The 19,837-nt window shown below is 47.2% G+C and overlaps 1 protein-coding gene across 5 annotated transcripts in view; it reads left to right on the top strand.

Moving 5' to 3' along the window:
- USP15 (ubiquitin specific peptidase 15) overlaps positions 1-19,837 on the top strand; it is a 154,476-nt gene that overhangs the window by 64,972 nt on the left and 69,667 nt on the right. For 4 of the 5 annotated variants that reach the window (XM_045032858.1, XM_045032836.1, XM_045032842.1 and 1 more), the window contains exons 5-6: positions 1,803-1,948; positions 11,997-12,058. In XM_045032858.1, coding sequence (XP_044888793.1) covers positions 1,803-1,948; positions 11,997-12,058 — 208 coding nt within the window. Of the gene's footprint in view, positions 1-1,802; positions 1,949-11,996; positions 12,059-15,786; positions 16,136-19,837 lie in introns of those variants that run through there. The other variant, XM_045032892.1, reaches the window with a different exon arrangement.

Below are 19,837 nucleotides of genomic sequence, written 5' to 3' on the forward strand. Positions count from 1 at the left end.
GACCTGGCTCTCCCACTGTGCCCCCCAGCCCCGCTCCCCTGTGTCTGGAAGCAGCTTGTCCCTTCCTGCCTGAACAGTGTAGAAAGGCAGCTAACATCTCCAGGCTGCTGCTGGCCACCAACGTAACCCAGCTCCTCCTGTCCCCCATCTACAGCGCGGGCAGGAAGGTGTTAAGCCCTAAGGATGTGCATTGTGCACCACGGCCCAGAGAACCTGATTGCAGGGGCTTCAGTGAACCCAGCAGGAGAGGTGGCTCACCGGGGGAGTAGCCTCGTGCTCCCTGGGGGCAGGACCCAGGTCAGGGAGGCAGGCAGGGGCAGGCAAAGAGGGTGCTAAGCCCTTGCCCGGGGCCTGCTGTGGCACCTGGAGAGTCGGGGCGTGAGCAGGCTCAAAATCACTCTCCCCTCTCCTCCCCCGCCACTCCAGAGCTTAGCTGAGGGGCGGAGAGGCTTCCGCGTGCCAGTGCTGTGCGGGGCTATGGCACATGCAGGGCGTGGCTCCTCCTGGCCAGTGCCCCAGAAAAAGTAGGGGCACCTGCAGGAGGGCTTAATACAGGACTGTCCCTTTAAAAATGGGACATCTGGTCACCCTAAATAAACAGATTCTATAAACCAGGATCTCAGAACTGTTAGATAATGTGAATAGCCTAATTTAACTTTTACTTTCATACTAAAAATATGTTAATCACTATACAAGGAGTTTGTATGGAAGAGGTACAGTCCAAATCCTGGTGGAATGAAGTAGTCAATAAATAAGATTGTTTCAACATGAAAAATATAGAAGCTGATTCATATAATGTAAACTAGCTGATATGTATGTTACATAAAACTAAAAGCATATGTATTTAGGAAAACTGATTTTTGCTCACTCCAGATACTGATGTCTGAAGGCTTGAAATGTAAGCAATTACTATAAATGAATTATGTTGAGCCTACCTTTTTATTGTTAAACATATCTCTTAATTTTTGTGGGTTTTTTAAATTGGTGCTGCTAAGTTGCCAACATCGTAAATCACTCTTTTTAGAGCAAAACACCACAATCAGCAATGGGTTCAGAAATACTACTTGAATTTGAAAATGTTATTCATAGTGGGAAATACTCCTTGACTTCAGAAATTTGACTGCTGCATAGAGCAAAAGAAATTGAAGTATGTTTGTTAGTAAGTAATAATAAACCATTCTTCAGTTTTTAAAAAAGTATATGTATTATGTTGAAATTACAGTAACAATGTACTTTTTGGCAAGTAGAAATAGGAGCTGGTAAGCCCTTGTACTTTCTAAAATGCTAAGGCTTCCTCTTACTGTCCAAACTCAGCATATACATGTACATCATTTCTAGAAATTACTCTTCACTTGTTTTCTGGTAGTGTGCATATTAAATAAGTTTTATGTATATATTGGAGGGAATTATAATAAGATAGTGATAGCAAAATCAGCAGCAGTTGCTTGGGCCTTGCAATCACTCCTCCTTTTAATTTCCCTTCTCCCCCATATCCACTGCATTCTCTTCCAGTGAGTAGATGGCTTCTTAGATGCTGCTGCAGTCATTGATCCATCAGTCAACCAGCACCTGAGTACATTTGAAGTGCTTCTCTAGAGCATAATGCAGTGAAAGGAAAGTCAAGGAGGGATTGAACTGGCCCCTCTTGGCAGGACCCTAGGATGTAGCAGCAGCTCCAACTAGCAGCCTCCCACCACTGCACCAGATACACGTTCAGCTGTTCCCACTGTATCCTCAATAATATGTGTGCGATTATAATGTGATTTGATACTTCTAATTTAATGTTTCTCCTCTCAATCCAGATACAATTGAAAAAGAGATAAGAAAAATCTTCAGTATTCCAAATGAAAGAGAGACCAGATTGTGGAACAAATACATGAGTAATACATTTGAACCACTGAATAAACCAGACAGTACCATACAGGATGCTGGTTTATACCAGGGACAGGTATTGTATAATACAATTTTGGTTTTCCTACGTATACATTTTTTCTTAAATTTAATAAATTTCCCCATTGACAGTTATTCCTGTGATCAATAGATCTTCCCCTTTTTTAAAGGTAGTGATTTTTGCCTTCTTCCCTCCCCCCCCCCCCCACACACACACAGAGAATTCATGTTCAAAATATAGAGCTTGACTAATTAAATTACCAGATTTTTTAAAAAATCCCCTACTATGTGGGGGGTTCTGCAGAAATTAAGCTTTTTCTTTAAATAAGTGTTTTTAACTCTTATTCAGAGTTGACTTTCCAGTTGTGAACTAAATGTAATCTGATGCAGTGCTGTCAACTTGAAGCAGTAAACACAGCCTGAAATACATTAGAAGTTCCTAAGATCCAAATCTTGGTCCTAGCATGCAACCTTAGCTGTGGAGAGCACCTCAGATTCTAGTAGGGGGAATGAACCCTATCATCTCTATTTCTGGTGTACACTCTTCAAAAAGAATGTTGGAAAAATTGGAAAATATTTAGAAAAGAGTTGCAAGTATGATTCAAGCCTGGAAAATCTATATTACAGTGAGAGACTTAAAATCAGTGTATTTAGTTTAACAATGAGAAGGTTAAGAGATGACCGGATCATGAACTAAAGTACCTGCGTGGGGATATTTCTGACTGTAGAAGCCTCTTTAATCTTGTACACAAGTTTTATAACAAGTTCAAATGGCTGGAAGTTAAAGATGTACAAATTTGGATCAGAAATAAGGCAAGAGTAATCATTGAAACTCCACAAGGAATGTGGTGAATTCTCCATCACTTGATGTCTTAAATCAAGATTGGATGTATTTCTAAAAGAGATTCTGTAGCTCAGTTCGAAATTTTATGGGCTTGATTTAGGAATTACTGAATTAAATTTTATAGGAGCTCATGATCAGAATGATCCCTTCTGTCCTTAAAACCCTGGAATCTACCTCAGGCTATTTAGCAATAGTGCAGCTTTGTAGCTGCTACTCTAGCTTCAGGGTTTAAGTAGCTTTCCCCACTCTTAAAATATGGCTGGTGAATCCAAATAACGGCTGATCGTTTGTCTTGCTCCCTCTTCCAACTTCCTGCTTCCCAGCAGCACTCTGTGTGCCCTACCAGAGTGGAGTTTCATTGCGTGAAGGGGAGCCATATATGAACTTGTACAATTCATGCGTCTTTCCCAATTCAGCATAGCCACATTTGAACCACACTGGTTCCAGCTACAGGACTTCCCTCTGCAGTCACAAAGGATTCACCTTTGAGGTGTGAGCTGCAAGCTGCCTCTCTTTATTTCAGTAGGACATTTTCCAAAGTGTCTGGCCTGTTATTCACTAGAAAAAAGAACCATTACTAACATATGGTGCTGTGCACTGTTTAGCTGCAAGTGTAGTTGGATAGTGTTCAGTAGTGGATTTTAACTCTAGTTTCTGAAACTGTGCTAGATGTCTCTGCCTATGCTTGCAGCTGAACCATGTTAATCACTGGGTGAACAGTCCCCACATTAACACATTAAATCTTTAGTTTTCCTGTTAAAACTGCTATCTTGGAATTTCCAGGAGTTTTCAGTTATCCCCTCCCTCTTATCCCAAACTTGTGGAGGGACTGGGGAATGAGTAGATAATATTCTGATTTGATGAATTGGTTCTGAAGGTGAGGCTTTATTTTTTATTCCCTTAAAAAAATCAGTGTCCACCTGAACCCTATGGGTGTGTCTGTTCTGCAGTGTAAGCCCCAGAGTTAGCAGAACTCTAGTTAACTGATCCTGGGTTTGTTAAACTAGGGCTTGAGCATCTCATTTCTGATCCGAGGGTAGGAATTGACATACCCTGTGTCCCAACCGGGAACTACAGCTTCTGCATTACATTATGTGGGCCTGAGTCCAACCACCCATATCTCAGACTTCCTAGTGGCCAAAATGTGACCACTCCAGCCCTGTGTTTGTGGTGTACTGGGGGAAAACTTGACTGTCCAGAGGACAAAGAAAGTCAGATTGTGGGATATTTGGGGGGATTTGCAGAGTAGAAGTCCAGCAGGGATGTGTGGACACTGCAAAGCAATAAGGTTTGAAGCCTAATCTGGGCATGACTCAGGCTCAGACCCACCACCTCTGTGGGGTCCTAGGACCCTGGGTCTGAGCTTTGGATTACCATGATTGGTGTGTAGATGGAAGGGAGGTTAGGCTTGAGCCCAAATTCAAACCCTGGGCTTACATTGCAGTGTAGATATTCACACTGTCTCATAGGGTTTTATTTTTTCTTACTGCTTTATTTTAGTAGCTTCTGAGAGCTAGTGATGGAGTAATATTGGCAAAATCGGAAGGTTATCTTATTGAAGCCTTTATCCAAAGATAAATCTCAGCATTTGCTAGAATGAAGCTGGTCCTCAGAACACTGCCTTATTCTGTTTTTTGGTTCTTCTTCTTCGAGTGATTGCTCCTATGCATTCCAGTTAGGTCTGCGCGCCGCGCGTGCACGGCTCTCCGGAACTTTTTTACCCTAGCAACTCCGGCGGGCCGGCTGGGCGCCCCCTGGAGTGGCGCCGCTATGGCGCTGAATATATACCCCAGCCGGCCCGTCCGCTCCTCAGTTCCTTCTTACCGCCCGTGACGGCCAGTTGGAACTGTGGAGTGCTCTCTGTCCTCCACAACCCTAGCTCTCGCTACTTGTTTGTACATAGTTAGTTTAGTGATTAGTTTTTACAGTTTTGTTAGTTAGATAGTGTTTAGATAAGGTTAAAAGGGGGGTTTTCCCCCTTTGCCTCCCTCGGTGCGGGCTCATGCCCAAAGCACCGGGCTTTAAGCCCTGCTCATCGTGCCAGAGGCCTATGCCTGTCGGAGACCCGCACGACGCCTGCCTCCGTTGCCTGGGCGAAGGACATAGAACAGATAAGTGTTCGCTCTGTTCCACCTTCAAACCGCGAACTCGGAAAGAGCGGGATATCCGCTTAAAGCAGCTCCTGATGGAAGCGTCGCTCCAGCCCCCGGCACCGTCCGCGCCGGCACCGCGAGCTTCCTCGGTGCAGAGCGCACCGGCGGCACCAAGCCGCTCAGGCACCGCGGCCCCACAGCCTCAGAAGGCGGCTACGAAGACCCGGCACCGCTCGCTCTCGCCTTCAAAAAGACATAAGCTGGCGAAGGCGCTTGCTAAGGCCCGCGCTGAGGACTCGGCGAAAACGATTGCGCCACCTGCGGCCCCCGCGGTGGCCATGCACAAGTCGTGCACCGGGCCTTTGACTCCGGCGCCGCAAGGCCCGTCGAGTCCGGCACCGCCACGCTCCCTGGTACCGACCGTGGTTGAGCCCCGGCTGCCTTCGACGCTGGAGACATTCTCTTCGGCGCATGAGCTGATTCAGCTCATAGAGGCACCGAGCCTCCGGCCCCCGGCACCACCGGTGCGGGCTGTCGTGTCGGCGGGAAAGCCGGCCAGAATGACCCGGCCGCCCTCTCTGGACAGACGACATGGACGGCACACCCGGTCCCGGTCACGTTCCCGATCCCATGGCAGATCTCCGTCCCGTTGCTCGCGATCTCGGCACCGCTCGCCATCGCGGTACCGATCGCCGTCGAGACGTCGGTCGCAGTCCCGGTACCGCTCGTCATCGCGGTACCGGTCGCACTCCCGGCGTCGCACCAGGTCCAGGTCGCCATCGCGTCGGCACCGGCGGAGGTCTCCGTCCCGGCACCGTTCCCGGCACCGCGACTCACGCGGCCGCTCCCGGCACCGCAGATCCGGATCCAGGTCGAGCTCCCGGCACCGGTCGAGCTCCCGGCACCGTGACGGACGTCGCTCCCGGTCGCCATCCCGGTACCGAGCGGACCAGCATCGATCTTCGCTGCCGTCCGGGGACAGACTGCCTTATTCGGCGGCGCACTCCGTCAGCACCTCGGCACCTCCATGGCCATCCCGCCCCGTGTCGGTCGCTTCCGGGACAGAAGGCTACGGCCACCTGCCGCCCACCCCGCAGGGCCATCCTCAAGGGGCACAGCCGTGGGGCTTCTGGGTTCCCTGGGCCCAGTATGAGGCTCAGGGGGTGCCATTCCCCCCGAGAGCCCCGGCGTCCGAGCGCAGGGTACCAGAGGCGACAATCAGCCGACCGGCCCCTTCGCCACCAGGCGCGGGATCCATACCGCCTGAACCCCAGGGGCATGCGCAGCCCGGCTCTCCTGACGAGCAGGCAGCGGATCCATCGTCGGAGGCGGTCATCCAGGGCGTATCCTCCTCGTCCTCACCTGACGAGGCGGTGGCCGGAGCGTCGACCAAGGAGCCTCCGCCCATAGACTTGAAGGCGCACCAGGACCTACTTCGCCGCGTGGCGACGGCTATGGCTCTACCGGTGGCGGAGGTCCAGGAGGACGAGGACCCCATAACGAATGTCGTTGGGGCAGAGGTTCCAGTGCGCGTCGCATTGCCATTCGTGCGGACGATTCAAAAGAATGCCACCACACTCTGGCAGACGCCTGCGTCCGTCCCTCCTACGGCCCGTGGGGTTGAGCGCAAATACTCTGTCCCTCCCACGGGCTATGAGTATCTATATACTCACCCGACCCCGGACTCGTTGGTCGTGCAGTCGGTCAACGACAGGGAGAGGCACGGCCAACCTGCCCCTGCGCCCAAATCGAAGGATGCGCGGTGTATGGACCTGCTAGGCCGCAAGGTCTATTCTGCTGGCGGACTGCAGATGCGTATCGCCAATCAGATGGTCCTCCTCGCCAGGTACGTCTTCGACATCATGGCGTCCCTGGCGAAATTTACGGAGCTCCTGCCAACAGCCTCCCGCCAAGAGTTCGCGGCGATGTTGGACGAGGGAAGGAGATCATCTAGGTCCTCCATCACGGCCGCCCTCGACGCTGCGGACTCCGGAGCTCGGACCTTAGCCTCCAGTGTGACGATGCGGCACATCGCCTGGCTGCAGTCCTCCACCCTGCCGCCGGAGGTCCAATACACACTGCAGGACCTGCCGTTTGACGGGCAGGGTCTCTTCTCCGAAAAGACGGATTCCCGGATCCAGACCCTAAAGGACGGTCACGTTGCCATCCGCACCCTAGGGATGCACACGCCGGCAACTCAGCGCAGGTCCTTCCGGCAGCAACCCTCCCGGCCCTTCTACCAGCAACGCTATCGGCCGTACAATAGCCGGCGACCGACCACAAACCGCCGTCGTCCTTCCGGCAATAGGCGTACCCAGGGCCAGGCCTCTTCCAAGGCCCCTCAGGGGGCCAAGCAGGCCTTTTGATGGGACGCTCGAGGACGGCCCATCACTCTCCCTACCGGATCCTTCCCCTTTATTTTACAACCGCCTTTCCCATTTCTTTTCGGCGTGGTCCCAGTTAACAACGGACAACTGGGTGCTTCAAACAATCCAGTCGGGATACCGCCTTCAGTTTGTTTCGCCCCCCCCTTCCCACCCACCCTACCTGTCCCTCTTCAGGGACCCCTCTCACGAGCAATTCCTCCTACAAGAGGTCCAGACTCTGTTGAGCGTGGGTGCCATAGAGGCAGTGCCTCAAGACAGGCGGGGCAGGGGATTCTATTCCCGTTATTTTCTCATCCCCAAAGCGAAAGGAGGGCTACGTCCTATCCTGGACCTTCGCGAGCTGAACAAGTACCTGCTCAAGCCCAAGTTTCGCATGGTCACCCTGGGGACCATCATTCCCTCTCTGGATCTGGGAGACTGGTTTGCCGCCCTCGACATGAAGGACGCGTACTTCCATGTCGCGATCTACCCTCCCCATCGACGTTACCTACGTTTCGTGGTGAACAACGCACACTACCAGTTCGCAGTGTTGCCATTCGGCCTATCCACCGCACCGAGGGTGTTTACCAAGTGCATGGCAGTGGTTGCCGCAGCCCTCCGCCGTCGTCAGATACATGTCTACCTGTATCTCGACGACTGGCTAGTTCGCGGACAGTCTCAACAACTGGTGATGGGCCAGTTGACAGACATACTGTCCCTCTTCCGACGGCTTGGTCTTCTCATCAACACCGAGAAGTCCACCTTGATCCCGTCGCAGCGGGTAGAGTTCATTGGAGCGGTCCTCGACTCCTCGCTGGCCCGGGCTTGCCTACCGCGATCTCGACATCAGACGATGGTCTCCCTCATCCGGGACCTCTTCTCCTTCCCGACCACGACGGTGCGCTCCTGCCTCCGCCTCCTGGGCCACATGGCATCATGCACGTACGTCACCGTGTACGCGCAGCTTCATCTCCGCCCATTCCAGATTTGGCTCGCGTCGGTGTACTGGCTGCATCGAGATCCCATCGATATGGTGGTCACAGTCTCCAGGCCAACACTCGAGTCCCTCACATGGTGGCTGGACCCGGAGATTGTCTGTGCGGGAGTTCCATTCCATCCTCGCCCGTCCGCCACTCTGACCATGGATGCCTCGGCGCTCGGTTGGGGAGCTCACCTGGGCGATCTTCACACCCAAGGCCTGTGGTCGCCCCAGGAGCTCACTCTGCACATCAATGTCCGCGAGCTGCGAGCGATCCGTCTGGCTTGTCGCACCTTCTGCACCCACCTGCAAGGCCGCTGTGTGACAGTGTTCACGGACAATACATCAGCAATGTTCTACGTGAACAAGCAGGGCGGAGCCCGCTCTTCCCTCCTCTGCAAGGAAGTGATGCTCCTGTGGGACTTCTGCGTGACCCACTCCATTCACCTAGAAGCGTCCTTTCTTCCGGGAGTGCAGAACACGCTGGCCGACCATCTCAGCAGGTCTTTCTTCTCCCACGAGTGGTCTCTCCGTCCCGACGTCGTGCTCACAATCTTCCGCAGGTGGGGGTTTCCCCAAGTAGACCTATTCGCATCCAAGGCGAACAGGAAGTGCCACCGGTTCTGCTCGTTCCGGGGTCACGCGCCGGGATCCCTGTCGGACGCCTTCCTGTATTCCTGGAAGGATCACCACCTCTATGCCTTCCCTCCGTTCCCACTCGTCCATCGAGTATTACAGAAGCTTCGGAGGGACAGAGCTTCCGTCATTCTCGTAGCTCCGGCCTGGCCGAGGCAGCATTGGTACTCCCTGCTGCTCGAGCTCTCCGTTCGGGATCCCATCCCCCTCCCGTTGTGGCCGGACCTCATTACTCAGGACTTCGGCAGACTCCGCCATCCGAGCCTCCAGTCCCTCCATCTTACAGCTTGGTACCTGAGTGGTTGACCCACGCAGAGAGGGACTGTTCAGTGGCAGTTCAGCAAGTCCTCCTAGAGAGCAGAAAGCCTTCCACTCGCTCCACCTATCTGGCGAAATGGAAGCGGTTCGCGCTCTGGTGTGACCAGCGAGGCCTCAATCCGTTCGTGGTCCCTGTCCCTACCATCCTGGACTACCTCTGGTACCTTAAGGAGCAAGGTCTTGCGGTCTCCTCCTTGAGAGTTCACCTGGCAGCAGTGTCCGCCTTTCGTCCATCCGTGGAAGGTCGGTCCATCTTCTCTAACCAGATGGTTTCCCGCTTCCTTAAAGGCCTGGACCGCTTGTATCCGCCGGTGCGGCGTCCTGCCCCGACCTGGGATTTGAACCTCGTGCTGGCCAAGCTGATGGGTCCTCCTTTCGAGCCCTTAGCCACGTGCTCCCTGCTCTACCTCTCCTGGAAGACGGCCTTCCTCGTCGCCATTACATCAGCGAGACGAGTCTCTGAGCTACGCGCTCTGATGGTTAGTCCGCCATACACCGTTTTCCACGGGGACAAGGTGCAGCTTCGACCGCACCCGGCCTTCCTCCCAAAGGTGGTGTCAGCCTTCCACCTCAACCAGGAGATCTTCCTCCCGGTGTTCTTCCCGAAGCCGCATACCTCGCCTCGGGAGCAACAGCTGCACACCCTCGACGTCCGCAGGGCGCTCGCTTTTACATCGAGCGGACGAAGCCCTTCCGGCGTTCGCCCCAGCTGTTCGTTGCGGTGGCTGACCGCATGAAAGGCGAGCCGATCTCCTCCCAACGGATCTCCTCCTGGGTCACAGCGTGTATCCGGACCTGCTACGAGCTGGCTCGCGTGCCACCATGCCGCTTCACCGCTCACTCCACGAGAGCGCACGCCTCGTCCGCCGCCTTCCTGGCCCATGTCCCCATCCAGGACATCTGTCGAGCGGCCACCTGGTCTTCGGTCCACACCTTCACCTCCCACTACGCGTTGGTGCAACAGTCTCGAGACGACGCAGCCTTCGGCTCAGCGGTTTTACACTCCGCCACGTCTCACTCCGACCCCACCGCCTAGGTAAGGCTTGGGAATCACCTAACTGGAATGCATAGGAGCAATCACTCGAAGAAGAAAAGACGGTTACTCACCGTAGTAACTGTTGTTCTTCGAGATGTGTTGCTCCTATCCATTCCAGACCCGCCCTCCTTCCCCACTGTCGGAGTAGCCGGCAAGAAGGAACTGAGGAGCGGACGGGCCGGCTGGGGTATATATTCAGTGCCATAGCGGCGCCACTCCAGGGGGCGCCCAGCCGGCCCGCCGGAGTTGCTAGGGTAAAAAAGTTCCGGAGAGCCGTGCACGCGCGGCGCGCACACCTAACTAGAATGGATAGGAGCAACACATCTCGAAGAACAACAGTTACTACGGTGAGTAACCGTCTTTTCTGTCTTTTCTCCCATTCTTTCCCCCCTCCCCCTGGGGGAAAAAAACCCTCTAAGAATTTTCAGTTTCTCTATGTGCAAATTGAAAACATGGTTTAGAACAGGAAATTATTAATAAGTTATTTAAAAATTGAATATATGTTATGTGTAATCATGCAGTTTCACCTCAGCGTATATGTGTAAAACTTCCTGCAGCCACTTCTCTGGCGAAGTGCTGTAGCTATTTAACAATGCCAAGAAACACTAACCTGTTTCAGCTAGGAATTGAATAACTCTGTCCATCTGAAGCTGATTTTCATTCATACCAATAACAATTTGAATAAAAACTGTCATTAGTTGATAGTGTGTGTGTTTCTCTCACATGTACGCCTCCATAGAGAAATGGAGTTAGTCAAGAGACTTAAAGATCAGTTGAACTAATGGATGTGGTCTAAACCATGTCAATGCAGCAAAAAGAAAAACTATTGTCTATAATTGTACTCTCTGCAAGGTTAAATGCTTCTTAAAACAACTATTCTACAATACAGACACGTTGATTTTACATAGACCCATTAGACTAATCCTTTTTATCAGTAATTAAACAAAGAATTAGAATGAATGTGAGATTTCATTCAAAAATCCTAAAAGTATATAGGATAAACTAAACCAGAGATTGAGGTGGCAAACTATATATATGCCTTTGATACTTATATATAAGGTTAAGATTTTGTCACAGTTATTTTTACTAAGTCAGGGACAGGTCACAAGCAATAAACAAAAATTAATGGAAGCCCATGACCTGTCCCTGACTTTCACAAAGAATAACTGACAAAATGGGGTGGCGGGAGGGGAGAGAATAAGAGCCCAAGCCCTGCTGTGGGATGGGGGAAGTGGGTCCAGCACCCGCTGCAGCTGACCGCTCCGGGGTCCTTCCACCGCCCATGGCAGCTAGGAGCTGCAGGGGAGCCACTGTCGGCTGATAGCTCCAGCCCCCACTGCCCCAGGGCTGAAGTGGAAAATGTCGCAGATGTCTCTGGAAGTCACAGAATCCGTCACCTACGTGACATAATCACAGCTATACTTACATGTAGTATCCTCACTTTGTCCAATGTATTTGTCTTCACAATATCCTGTGAGGTTTTGAGATGCTGTCATCCCTATTTTATAGATGGGGTACTTCCTCCTTTGACAAGAGAGGTGATTAGCAACGTTCAAATTATCAAATCCAGATTAGTGAACCAGTGCCTAGCTTCAGAAGTGATGGGGCACTAAAAGATTAAGTGCCTTGCCCAAATTTACATAGGAAGTCTGTGGAAGAATAAAACCTGGGATTCCTGAGTCCCAGACTGGTACCCTAATCATTCTTCATCTCGGTCCTTCAGTCACCAAATCAGCAAGCCCATTGAAAGGTGCAGTAGCTTGGAATCATCTCAGCTAAGGGAAATCTGTTGCTATATTATAGTTTTTCTCTTTATTCTTACTTTTTCTGATAGGTACTAGTGATAGAACAAAAAAATGAAGATGGAACATGGCCACGAGGTCCTTCGACTCCTAAGTATGTGATAAAACAAATTGCTGCTTGCTACAGTGTGGTTTAATTTTTGTGTGTATTTTACAAGTCTCTCTTTGGTTTTAAGAAAAAGTTAGTTTTTTGAAGGCGGTATGTTTGTTTTTTTTAAAGTTCTATTAGTGTGCTAAATAGCTATTAATATAACATACGCTACTGTGCACTTGTAAAATGTACTACAGAAACTGATGTGCAACTGATGTTTTCATATGTAGCATAATTTTGTTTACTTCAAACTGATTTACTTAACTGTGTGGTTTATATTGTAGAAAAATCTTGCATATAAGCGTGGTGTAAAAGTTGTATTATTTTAGACTTGTGTTCCATTCTTAAAACAGTATTTCTAGTAGGAGAATCTGTGTAAATGTGGGTTGTATCAATATTTTTCTTACATGAAGGATGGAAATCCTCTGTTTGTCTACAAAGAACTTCATACTGTGTGAAGAACAGTCTTGTAAAGTACTTCCCACAATTTTTTTTTCTAGGAGAGTATATTAGTTTTTTTCCATTATCATTATCAACCACAGCTTGGCGATGGCAAGCAAGTAGATCTTGTGTCTTGATTGGGAAATTGCCACGTCCATTTTGCAAGGCTGGCATATGATAACATGATTAACACAGGACTGTGAGATCTTGGTTTACCTGCTGTGTGTTACTTGTGTAAATTAGTCCTTTCTAGAGGCATCTTGGCAAAATGTTATCTTAAAATATCCTTTCTCGGCAACTGATATTCTAAATCTGAAATTTAAACTGCATATTGTTACATGTGTTCCAATCCCAGAGTGCGTGTGGCAGAACACTGCAGTACAGTACATTCTGTGTTCTGAGCTAGGGTAGTTCACTTGTATTTGATCGTGCATTTAAGGTGACTTTTTTATTGTGTAGAATTTTTCTCACAATAGACTTCTTTCTAGAGCTAGCCGAAAATTTTCTAATTGAGTAGTTTTTCCATCAGAAAATGCTGATTTGATACAGTTGAAATACTTCTCAGGAACGTATTGATTTTCATCAAAATTTTCACCAAAATTATTAAGTATTTTGTTTCGACTTTATCATTTTGACTTTTATATAAATGTAATTTATAATCAAAACAAAGCGATTTGTCTTTGTTGGAAATGAAACATTTTGACTTTTCAATCTGATTTGGGATAAAAGGAAATTTTTGTAATGTCCGTTTCTCATGGAGTGGAAATTCCAAATTTTTTCCAGCTCTACTTACTTTCTTTTTTTTGAATACCAGCTCTATTTTGTCTGATACTCATCAAATTCTTCAGTCTGTGATATGCTACCATAACATATCTGTAACTGACCAGCAAGTTATCTGGCTCCAATATCTGGGACAGATAAGGGAGTGAAAACAAAAGGAATGTAGAAGGCAGTTCTGCCTATGATGCTCTTATCAGGATTCAGAAAATTCCAGATTTAATCTCCAATTGCCATGAAGTTGTTACCAAGTTAGAGTGCTCTCTTCTTGTGTTAAATCTGTAGGAAAATGAGAATATGGTATATTTTGGCTTCAGCCTCAAAATCTTCAAGCAAAAAAAAAAGAGCCTTTGGTCCAAACCAAAGAAGTAGGCCATATATTGTATTAATGCATTAACACAAGTAATGTATTAGCTTCTAATGCAGTGGTCTCCAACCTTTTTATGCCTAAGACCACTTTTTGAATCTAAGGGCAACTCAGGATCTACCCCACCTCTTCCCCAAAGCCCTGCCGCACTCAGTCCAGTCTCTCCCCTCCCCTGGTCGCTCGCTCTCCTCCACCTTCACTCACTTTCACCAGGCTGGGGCAGGGGGTTAGGGTTCAGGAGCGAGTATGGGCTCTGGGCTAGGGCCGAAGAGTTCACAGTGTGAAGGGAGCCTCTGGGCTGAACCTGGGGCAGGGGGTTGGGGTGCAGGAGGGAGCTGTGGGCTGGGGCAGAGTGTTGGGGTGCAGGAGGGGGCATGGGGTGCTGGTTCTGGGAGGGGGTGTAGGAGCAGGTTTGGGGTACAGAAGGGGTTATGGAGTGCTGGCTCCAGGAGGGGTCTCAGGGTGGGGCTTGTGGTGTAGCCTCCCGCTGGGCAGCACTTACCTCCGGTGGCTCCCAGTTGGTGGCAGGCACAGTGAGGCTAAGGAAGGCTCTCTGCCTACTCCGCCCCCCACACCAGTCCCAGAAGAGGCCAACGGGCCCCTGCAGCCCCTGGGGTGGGGAGGGCAGGGGGCATGTGGCTCCACCACTGCTCCTCTCTGCAAGCACCACCCCCGCAGCTCTCCTGGCCAATGCGAGCTGCAAGAATGGTGCTTGCAGGCAGGAGCAGCACGCGTGGAGGGAGACCTGTGGGGCTGTAGTGACTGCTTCCAGGAGTGGTGTGGAGCCGGGGTAGCCTTAGCGGCAGCCACACTAAACTGCGGCTGGAGATTGCAATCGACTGGTTGATCCTCTAGGGTTGGCCAGTCAATTGCAGTCGACTGGTTGGTGACCACTCTTCTAATACATTGAAATCTAATTTTCATTTGTGAAATAACATAGATATGCTAATGATCTTAGTATGTGGTAGATTTTTTTCCATATTACAAATTTAGCAAAGTACAGTGGCATTGGTGGTGATTGTTCTAAATGCTTCACATCTGGAAAGCAGGAGTGTTGCAGTTTAAGATTGTGGTGGATTTGTAAAGTTATTGGGAAAACTTGAATCTTGTCTTCCTTTACTATGCTGGTCTCCAGCCAGTTTTATTCCATCACGTTCATTAGCCTCCCTTTCAATCTCTTGATGTATAGGAAATGTCCTACAGTAGAACTGCAAATAGAGAATCATTTTTTCTTTACCTTAACAATTGGTTCTTAAGTGTGTCTTCCAGGAAAAATGGTTTTTTAGTTCCTTGTGTTTGTTTTGATATTCTAAGTTCATGTTTACATATAAATCCAATTTTGCTTAAGAAAATGTTTAGGAGACTTTTTATGTAATATCATAGCTTTATCTTCTCTTTTCATTTGAAAGACTTAAGAGATTCTTTCACATTTTGGTTTGTTATCCAGCTGCCCTTTTATAGGAGTTTGTTTAAATCTGCCTTGTTAAATTTAATTGTGTATCAGAAAGGCTTGAAAAATGTACATTTTCACCAATGGCAAGTAGGAAACGAGGCACTCCTACCATGGTAATAGCAGCAAACAGTCCTGTGGCACCTTATAGACTAACAGACGTTTTGGAACATGAGCTTTCACCCACGAAAGCTCATGCTCCAATACGTCTGTTAGTCTATAAGGTGCCACAGGACTGTTTGCTGCTTTTACAGATCCAGACTAACACGGCTACCCCTCTGATACTTGATACCATGGTAATGAACATAGTGTAAAGGCCTACTGGCTGCAGAATATTATAAGAGGTTTTTGTTGGTTTAAATATTGCTTATTGGTGTTTTAAAAAGATGCAGTGGAACTGAATTGAATTTTTTAAACTTTCCCACTGAACAGCAGCTTCAGGATGGTAGTACAGCGGGAACGGGGAAGAGAGCACAATTACCTTTTCTATTACCCACAACTTCTCCTCCCCAGTGTGGTACTCTGCCTCCTCCTAGTGATGGCTAGACCACATGTAGAGGTAGATGAGCCTGTTAAAGCCTTGAGTGCACCCTTCAGAAATCAGAGAAGAAAGGCAAATAGATGACACCTCCCAACAATATGTAGGGAATAAGGAGGAAAATAATCTCTTTTCTTCCCTGTCTCCATCTTCTCTAGCAACAGCTGAGTTTTATGTAAGAGGAAAAGGGAAGACACCCTCTTTGCAGCAGCCAGGATGCAAGGAATATTTCGATTTCTCAACTATGTAAAAGCAAAGCTGATATGAAAGATGAAGGTCCTAAGCAGGCTTCAGGGGCACCTCCCTGGTAAAAATCCCAGCAATAGGGGAAGAGGGAGTACTGAATTTCATACTTAAGTGCTGCCCCTTGACCTCACCAGAGAGGACAGCGAGCAACTTCTTCCCTATCAGCCACTGGCTGATAGGTGTATATACCAGACAAAATCTGTCTCTGTGTCTGTGTGTATGTGTTTGCATTGGCTAAAACGTATAAACAAGTAACTTGTGAACAAGCATAAAAATAAAGCTGTTTTTGGCTCCATTTAATTTATCTGTACAGAAAGCAGATGACAAAAATTTAAAGCCAATTCTTTAAATCTCATCTGAGAGGTGGGGAAGTAAAAACTACTCAACTCCCTTCCTCAAAGGACAGAGAAATGGGAGATGGAGGTGGGGGCAGTGAGGATGGTGAACACCCCCACACTTCTTTAGAGATACTTCCTTGCCACAATTCCACATCCCTTAGATATAAATATTGGGTAAAATTTCAGTATATTGGAATGTCAGTGGGACTTATTTGCCTAAATCACTTTGGTTCTTTTGAAATTTTAACCTCTTGGTTCTAAATTGTCTAGAAATATTCTCCACCATGGCATCCAGACCTGATTCTGCTATTTTTTTTCACCCTATTCCCGGCAGGTGGTGGTGGGGGTGTGTGTTTAAAAGCAGTTTCTGAATCCAGAATTTCTCTGGTGTTGAGCCAACCATTTTTCCATAATAGAATATTTAAACTAGAATTCCACGATCAGGCGGTTTGCTCTGAATCCAGCAAATAAGGATACATTTCTTTACTGTAAGAAAACTCAAGTTGAGATCTGTCTTGAGGATATGACAACTTTCAAAAACCATTGGATAATAGAAGCATGGCGAGGCAAGGCTCTGTGGCATGAAAAGAGGTTGGCAAGAATGCAATATGATCAAATCAGAAACTACCAACAAAAGACAGAACTACCAATAATGGGTTCCAGGTGTCTTACTTTAAACATTTGTGAAACAGATCATTCGTAGGGTGGTAGAAATATAAAGCCTATTTTATTGTGCACTGAGCCTCTGATTTCACTTTAATCAAAACATGTTATTTTCTGTTATATTCCATTTGTCATGACTGATGGCACATCCACTGAGACTTTTTTTCCTTCTCCCTTCCCATGGTCTCATCTTTGATGCAAGCCTTGTATAGCACATTAGTCCCCTGTCGAAGCCAACCGTACTTGTATTTACTCTAGAAGAGTATGTGTTTTTAACTTTCGTGTTTCAGATCTAGAAGCATATAAAATATCCTGTTTAGAAAGATCAAAAGTTTGGACTTTAGAGACCATGGAAGAATTAAAACTCTTCAAAAGAGTAAGGTCTCCAAGTAATAAAAACATGATCTGATCACTTGTATAGTCTGTGCTCTGAGAATTGGTAATAAGATTTAGCAAAGATGGCCACTGCCATTCACCTGCTCCTCACAGTGCCAGTCTTTCATCAGAACCTGTTGGCTTCATTCCTATTAGAATCAATGAGAGGCAGTGGCCATTTTTGAGAAAATGTGTCTTATCGAATCTGTCCTGTTGAGAACAGTATGAAAACATGACTGTTTTTGAAAGTTGTCTTTTTAATTAAGGACAGACTGTGGCCTCAGTCCTGTTCAGATTAATAAGAAATGTGCACCTGCTGACCTGCATTAATGGTTCATTAGAGCACTTTGAGTTAGTCCTCTTTGAAGCGGGACTAGTTCAAAGCGCTCTAAGTGTTAATGCCTGTCATCAGGAAGTGTGCGAACAGTTAGACTGCAGCAGGCTAGTGCATGGTAGAATCACACCCCACCTTGCTGTGGTCTAATTCAGGGGTTCTCAATCTTTTTCTTTCTGAGGCCCCTCCAACATACTACAGAAACTCCAGGGCCCAGTGGAGGAGTATCAGGGCTACTGGCTTCAGCCACTAGATGGGGAGAGAGAGAGGGACCTCGAGGCTTTAGCCCTGCGGGGTTCGGGGCTCCGGACTTCAGCAACCGGGGAGGGGGCGCGCTTGGGGTTTGTGGATTCTGCCCCATGGGGGCACCAGGCTTTAGCTATGGAGCCCCATGGCTCCTTGAAACTGGGGGGCCGTGGACCCCTGGTTGAGAACTGCTATGTTCATGTAGGCAAGCCCTGAGTTCCCTGACTGTGCCTTTCTGTTCCTCGGGGCATTTGAATTTCGTTTACATTTAACCTAATCTCTGAATTTCCTGGTTTTAGAATACATGGGTTTGAGATAACTACAGCATCTCTGTAATGTGTTACCATAAATTTACTGATGTGTACTCTCAACCTTAATTTCATTTTAAAATAGTTTGTCTATGAATATCTTGTGTGGCTTTAAATGAGTAAAAGTTTAGTCTTGTGGCCTGCATATTTTGGAAGTGGCTGGATACCCAGGGCTAGCTAGCATAGTTCCTATGACTCGGCATCGCTACAAGGACCCTTGGTTCCCGATTCCCTGGAAGCTTGGTGTGTTACTATGTACTTGCATCAGTAATTTCCTCTGGAAGCTCTTACCTTTGCTTGCTTCAAAAATGAGATTTGGCAGCAAGAGGCATCTCTGCAGAAGAGAGAGAGCCTCAGGATATTAACTCTTCTGTGGATTACTGGTTGCCTACTTGGGTGGGAGAGATTATTCATGGAGCAACCTAATCCTAACATAGATCTTCAGTCCCTGTGGTACTTCGGCTATTGCTCACCTCGCTTCTTCCATTCAGGAAGCGGTGACCTACATGTAGAATAGTCCCTTCAACTCTGGATTCTCATAAGGCAAACTGGCCCATAAGTAAGGAGAGTATCAGTCATCTGAGTGTCTCTTACTTTGCAAATTAACAGGATATTTTGAATTTGCAAATGTAAGATCCCAGAAGCAATAATTATAACAAATTTTACGTAGATTATACATATAAGGAGGGAACCTGGAATATCTGAAACATCACTGTTGAGTAATAGGCACCACAGTGGGATATCATACATGACAATATATCAGTTAAAACTGTTTCTATATGACCTGTGCTACAAGACATGGAGAGGGAAAATGTAAGGACTAAGGTGTAAAAAGGTCACAAAACACCAAGTAACCAATGATAATGAGGAATTAAATTTTTTTTTAATTGACTGAATCTCTTAATAGGAATCTATTGAAATTTAGCTGTGCAACATATTAAAATACAATTAGGTAAACATTAGGACCTCCTGCCATCGGGAACTTTATTTCGTTGTAATTTTAGAAGGTTAGCAGTGTTTGGTATTTTCTTGAAGACATGTTAGCTTATCAGTAGTAAACATTAAATTTTGTGGATCCATTCATTCTGTCAGTGGTTTCCTTTCCAGGTTTTCAGAACAGTTTTTGGCATTTAAAATAACATGACTCCAAAGGCCCTTGTATTAATCTATCACTGCTATATCTTGATATGTAGCCAAAAGAAAAATTGTTACACACTTCCTTCTGTCCTTAATCATAGCTTAGAAATTGAGAGTATATGGACAAAATTATCATAAAAATGCCTTTTTTTATATTATGTTTTTCCCCGCAACAGTCTGCAGATATATTGTTGACTTAAGAATTTTGGGTACATTATGTGCTCAGATGACTAATTTTACTTGAGTTTTATTGAGGATTAGACATGTATGTACAAATAGTCTGAAGTTTTTGCTCCTTTTGTGGATAATAGCATAAGCATTTTCTTGCCTCATTTGCATATGATCACTTCCTTTTTACAAAAATATGTTTGAGGGCTTAAAGTCTACAGGGTAGCCCTTTTTTGTCAAAATATCGTTACAGCCTTTATTCAGTTCACTTTTTGTCTTCAGAGTTAGTTTTCTATCTGATTTTGAAGCAAAATATTTTATTTGTAATAAAAGAAAACTAAAATTCTTTATCCTTTTGCAAAGAAATAGATCTTTTTTTTAATATTTGACATCC

Source organism: Mauremys mutica, chromosome 1 (assembly GCF_020497125.1).
Source record: "Mauremys mutica isolate MM-2020 ecotype Southern chromosome 1, ASM2049712v1, whole genome shotgun sequence".
Classification (NCBI taxonomy): Eukaryota; Metazoa; Chordata; order Testudines; family Geoemydidae; genus Mauremys; species Mauremys mutica.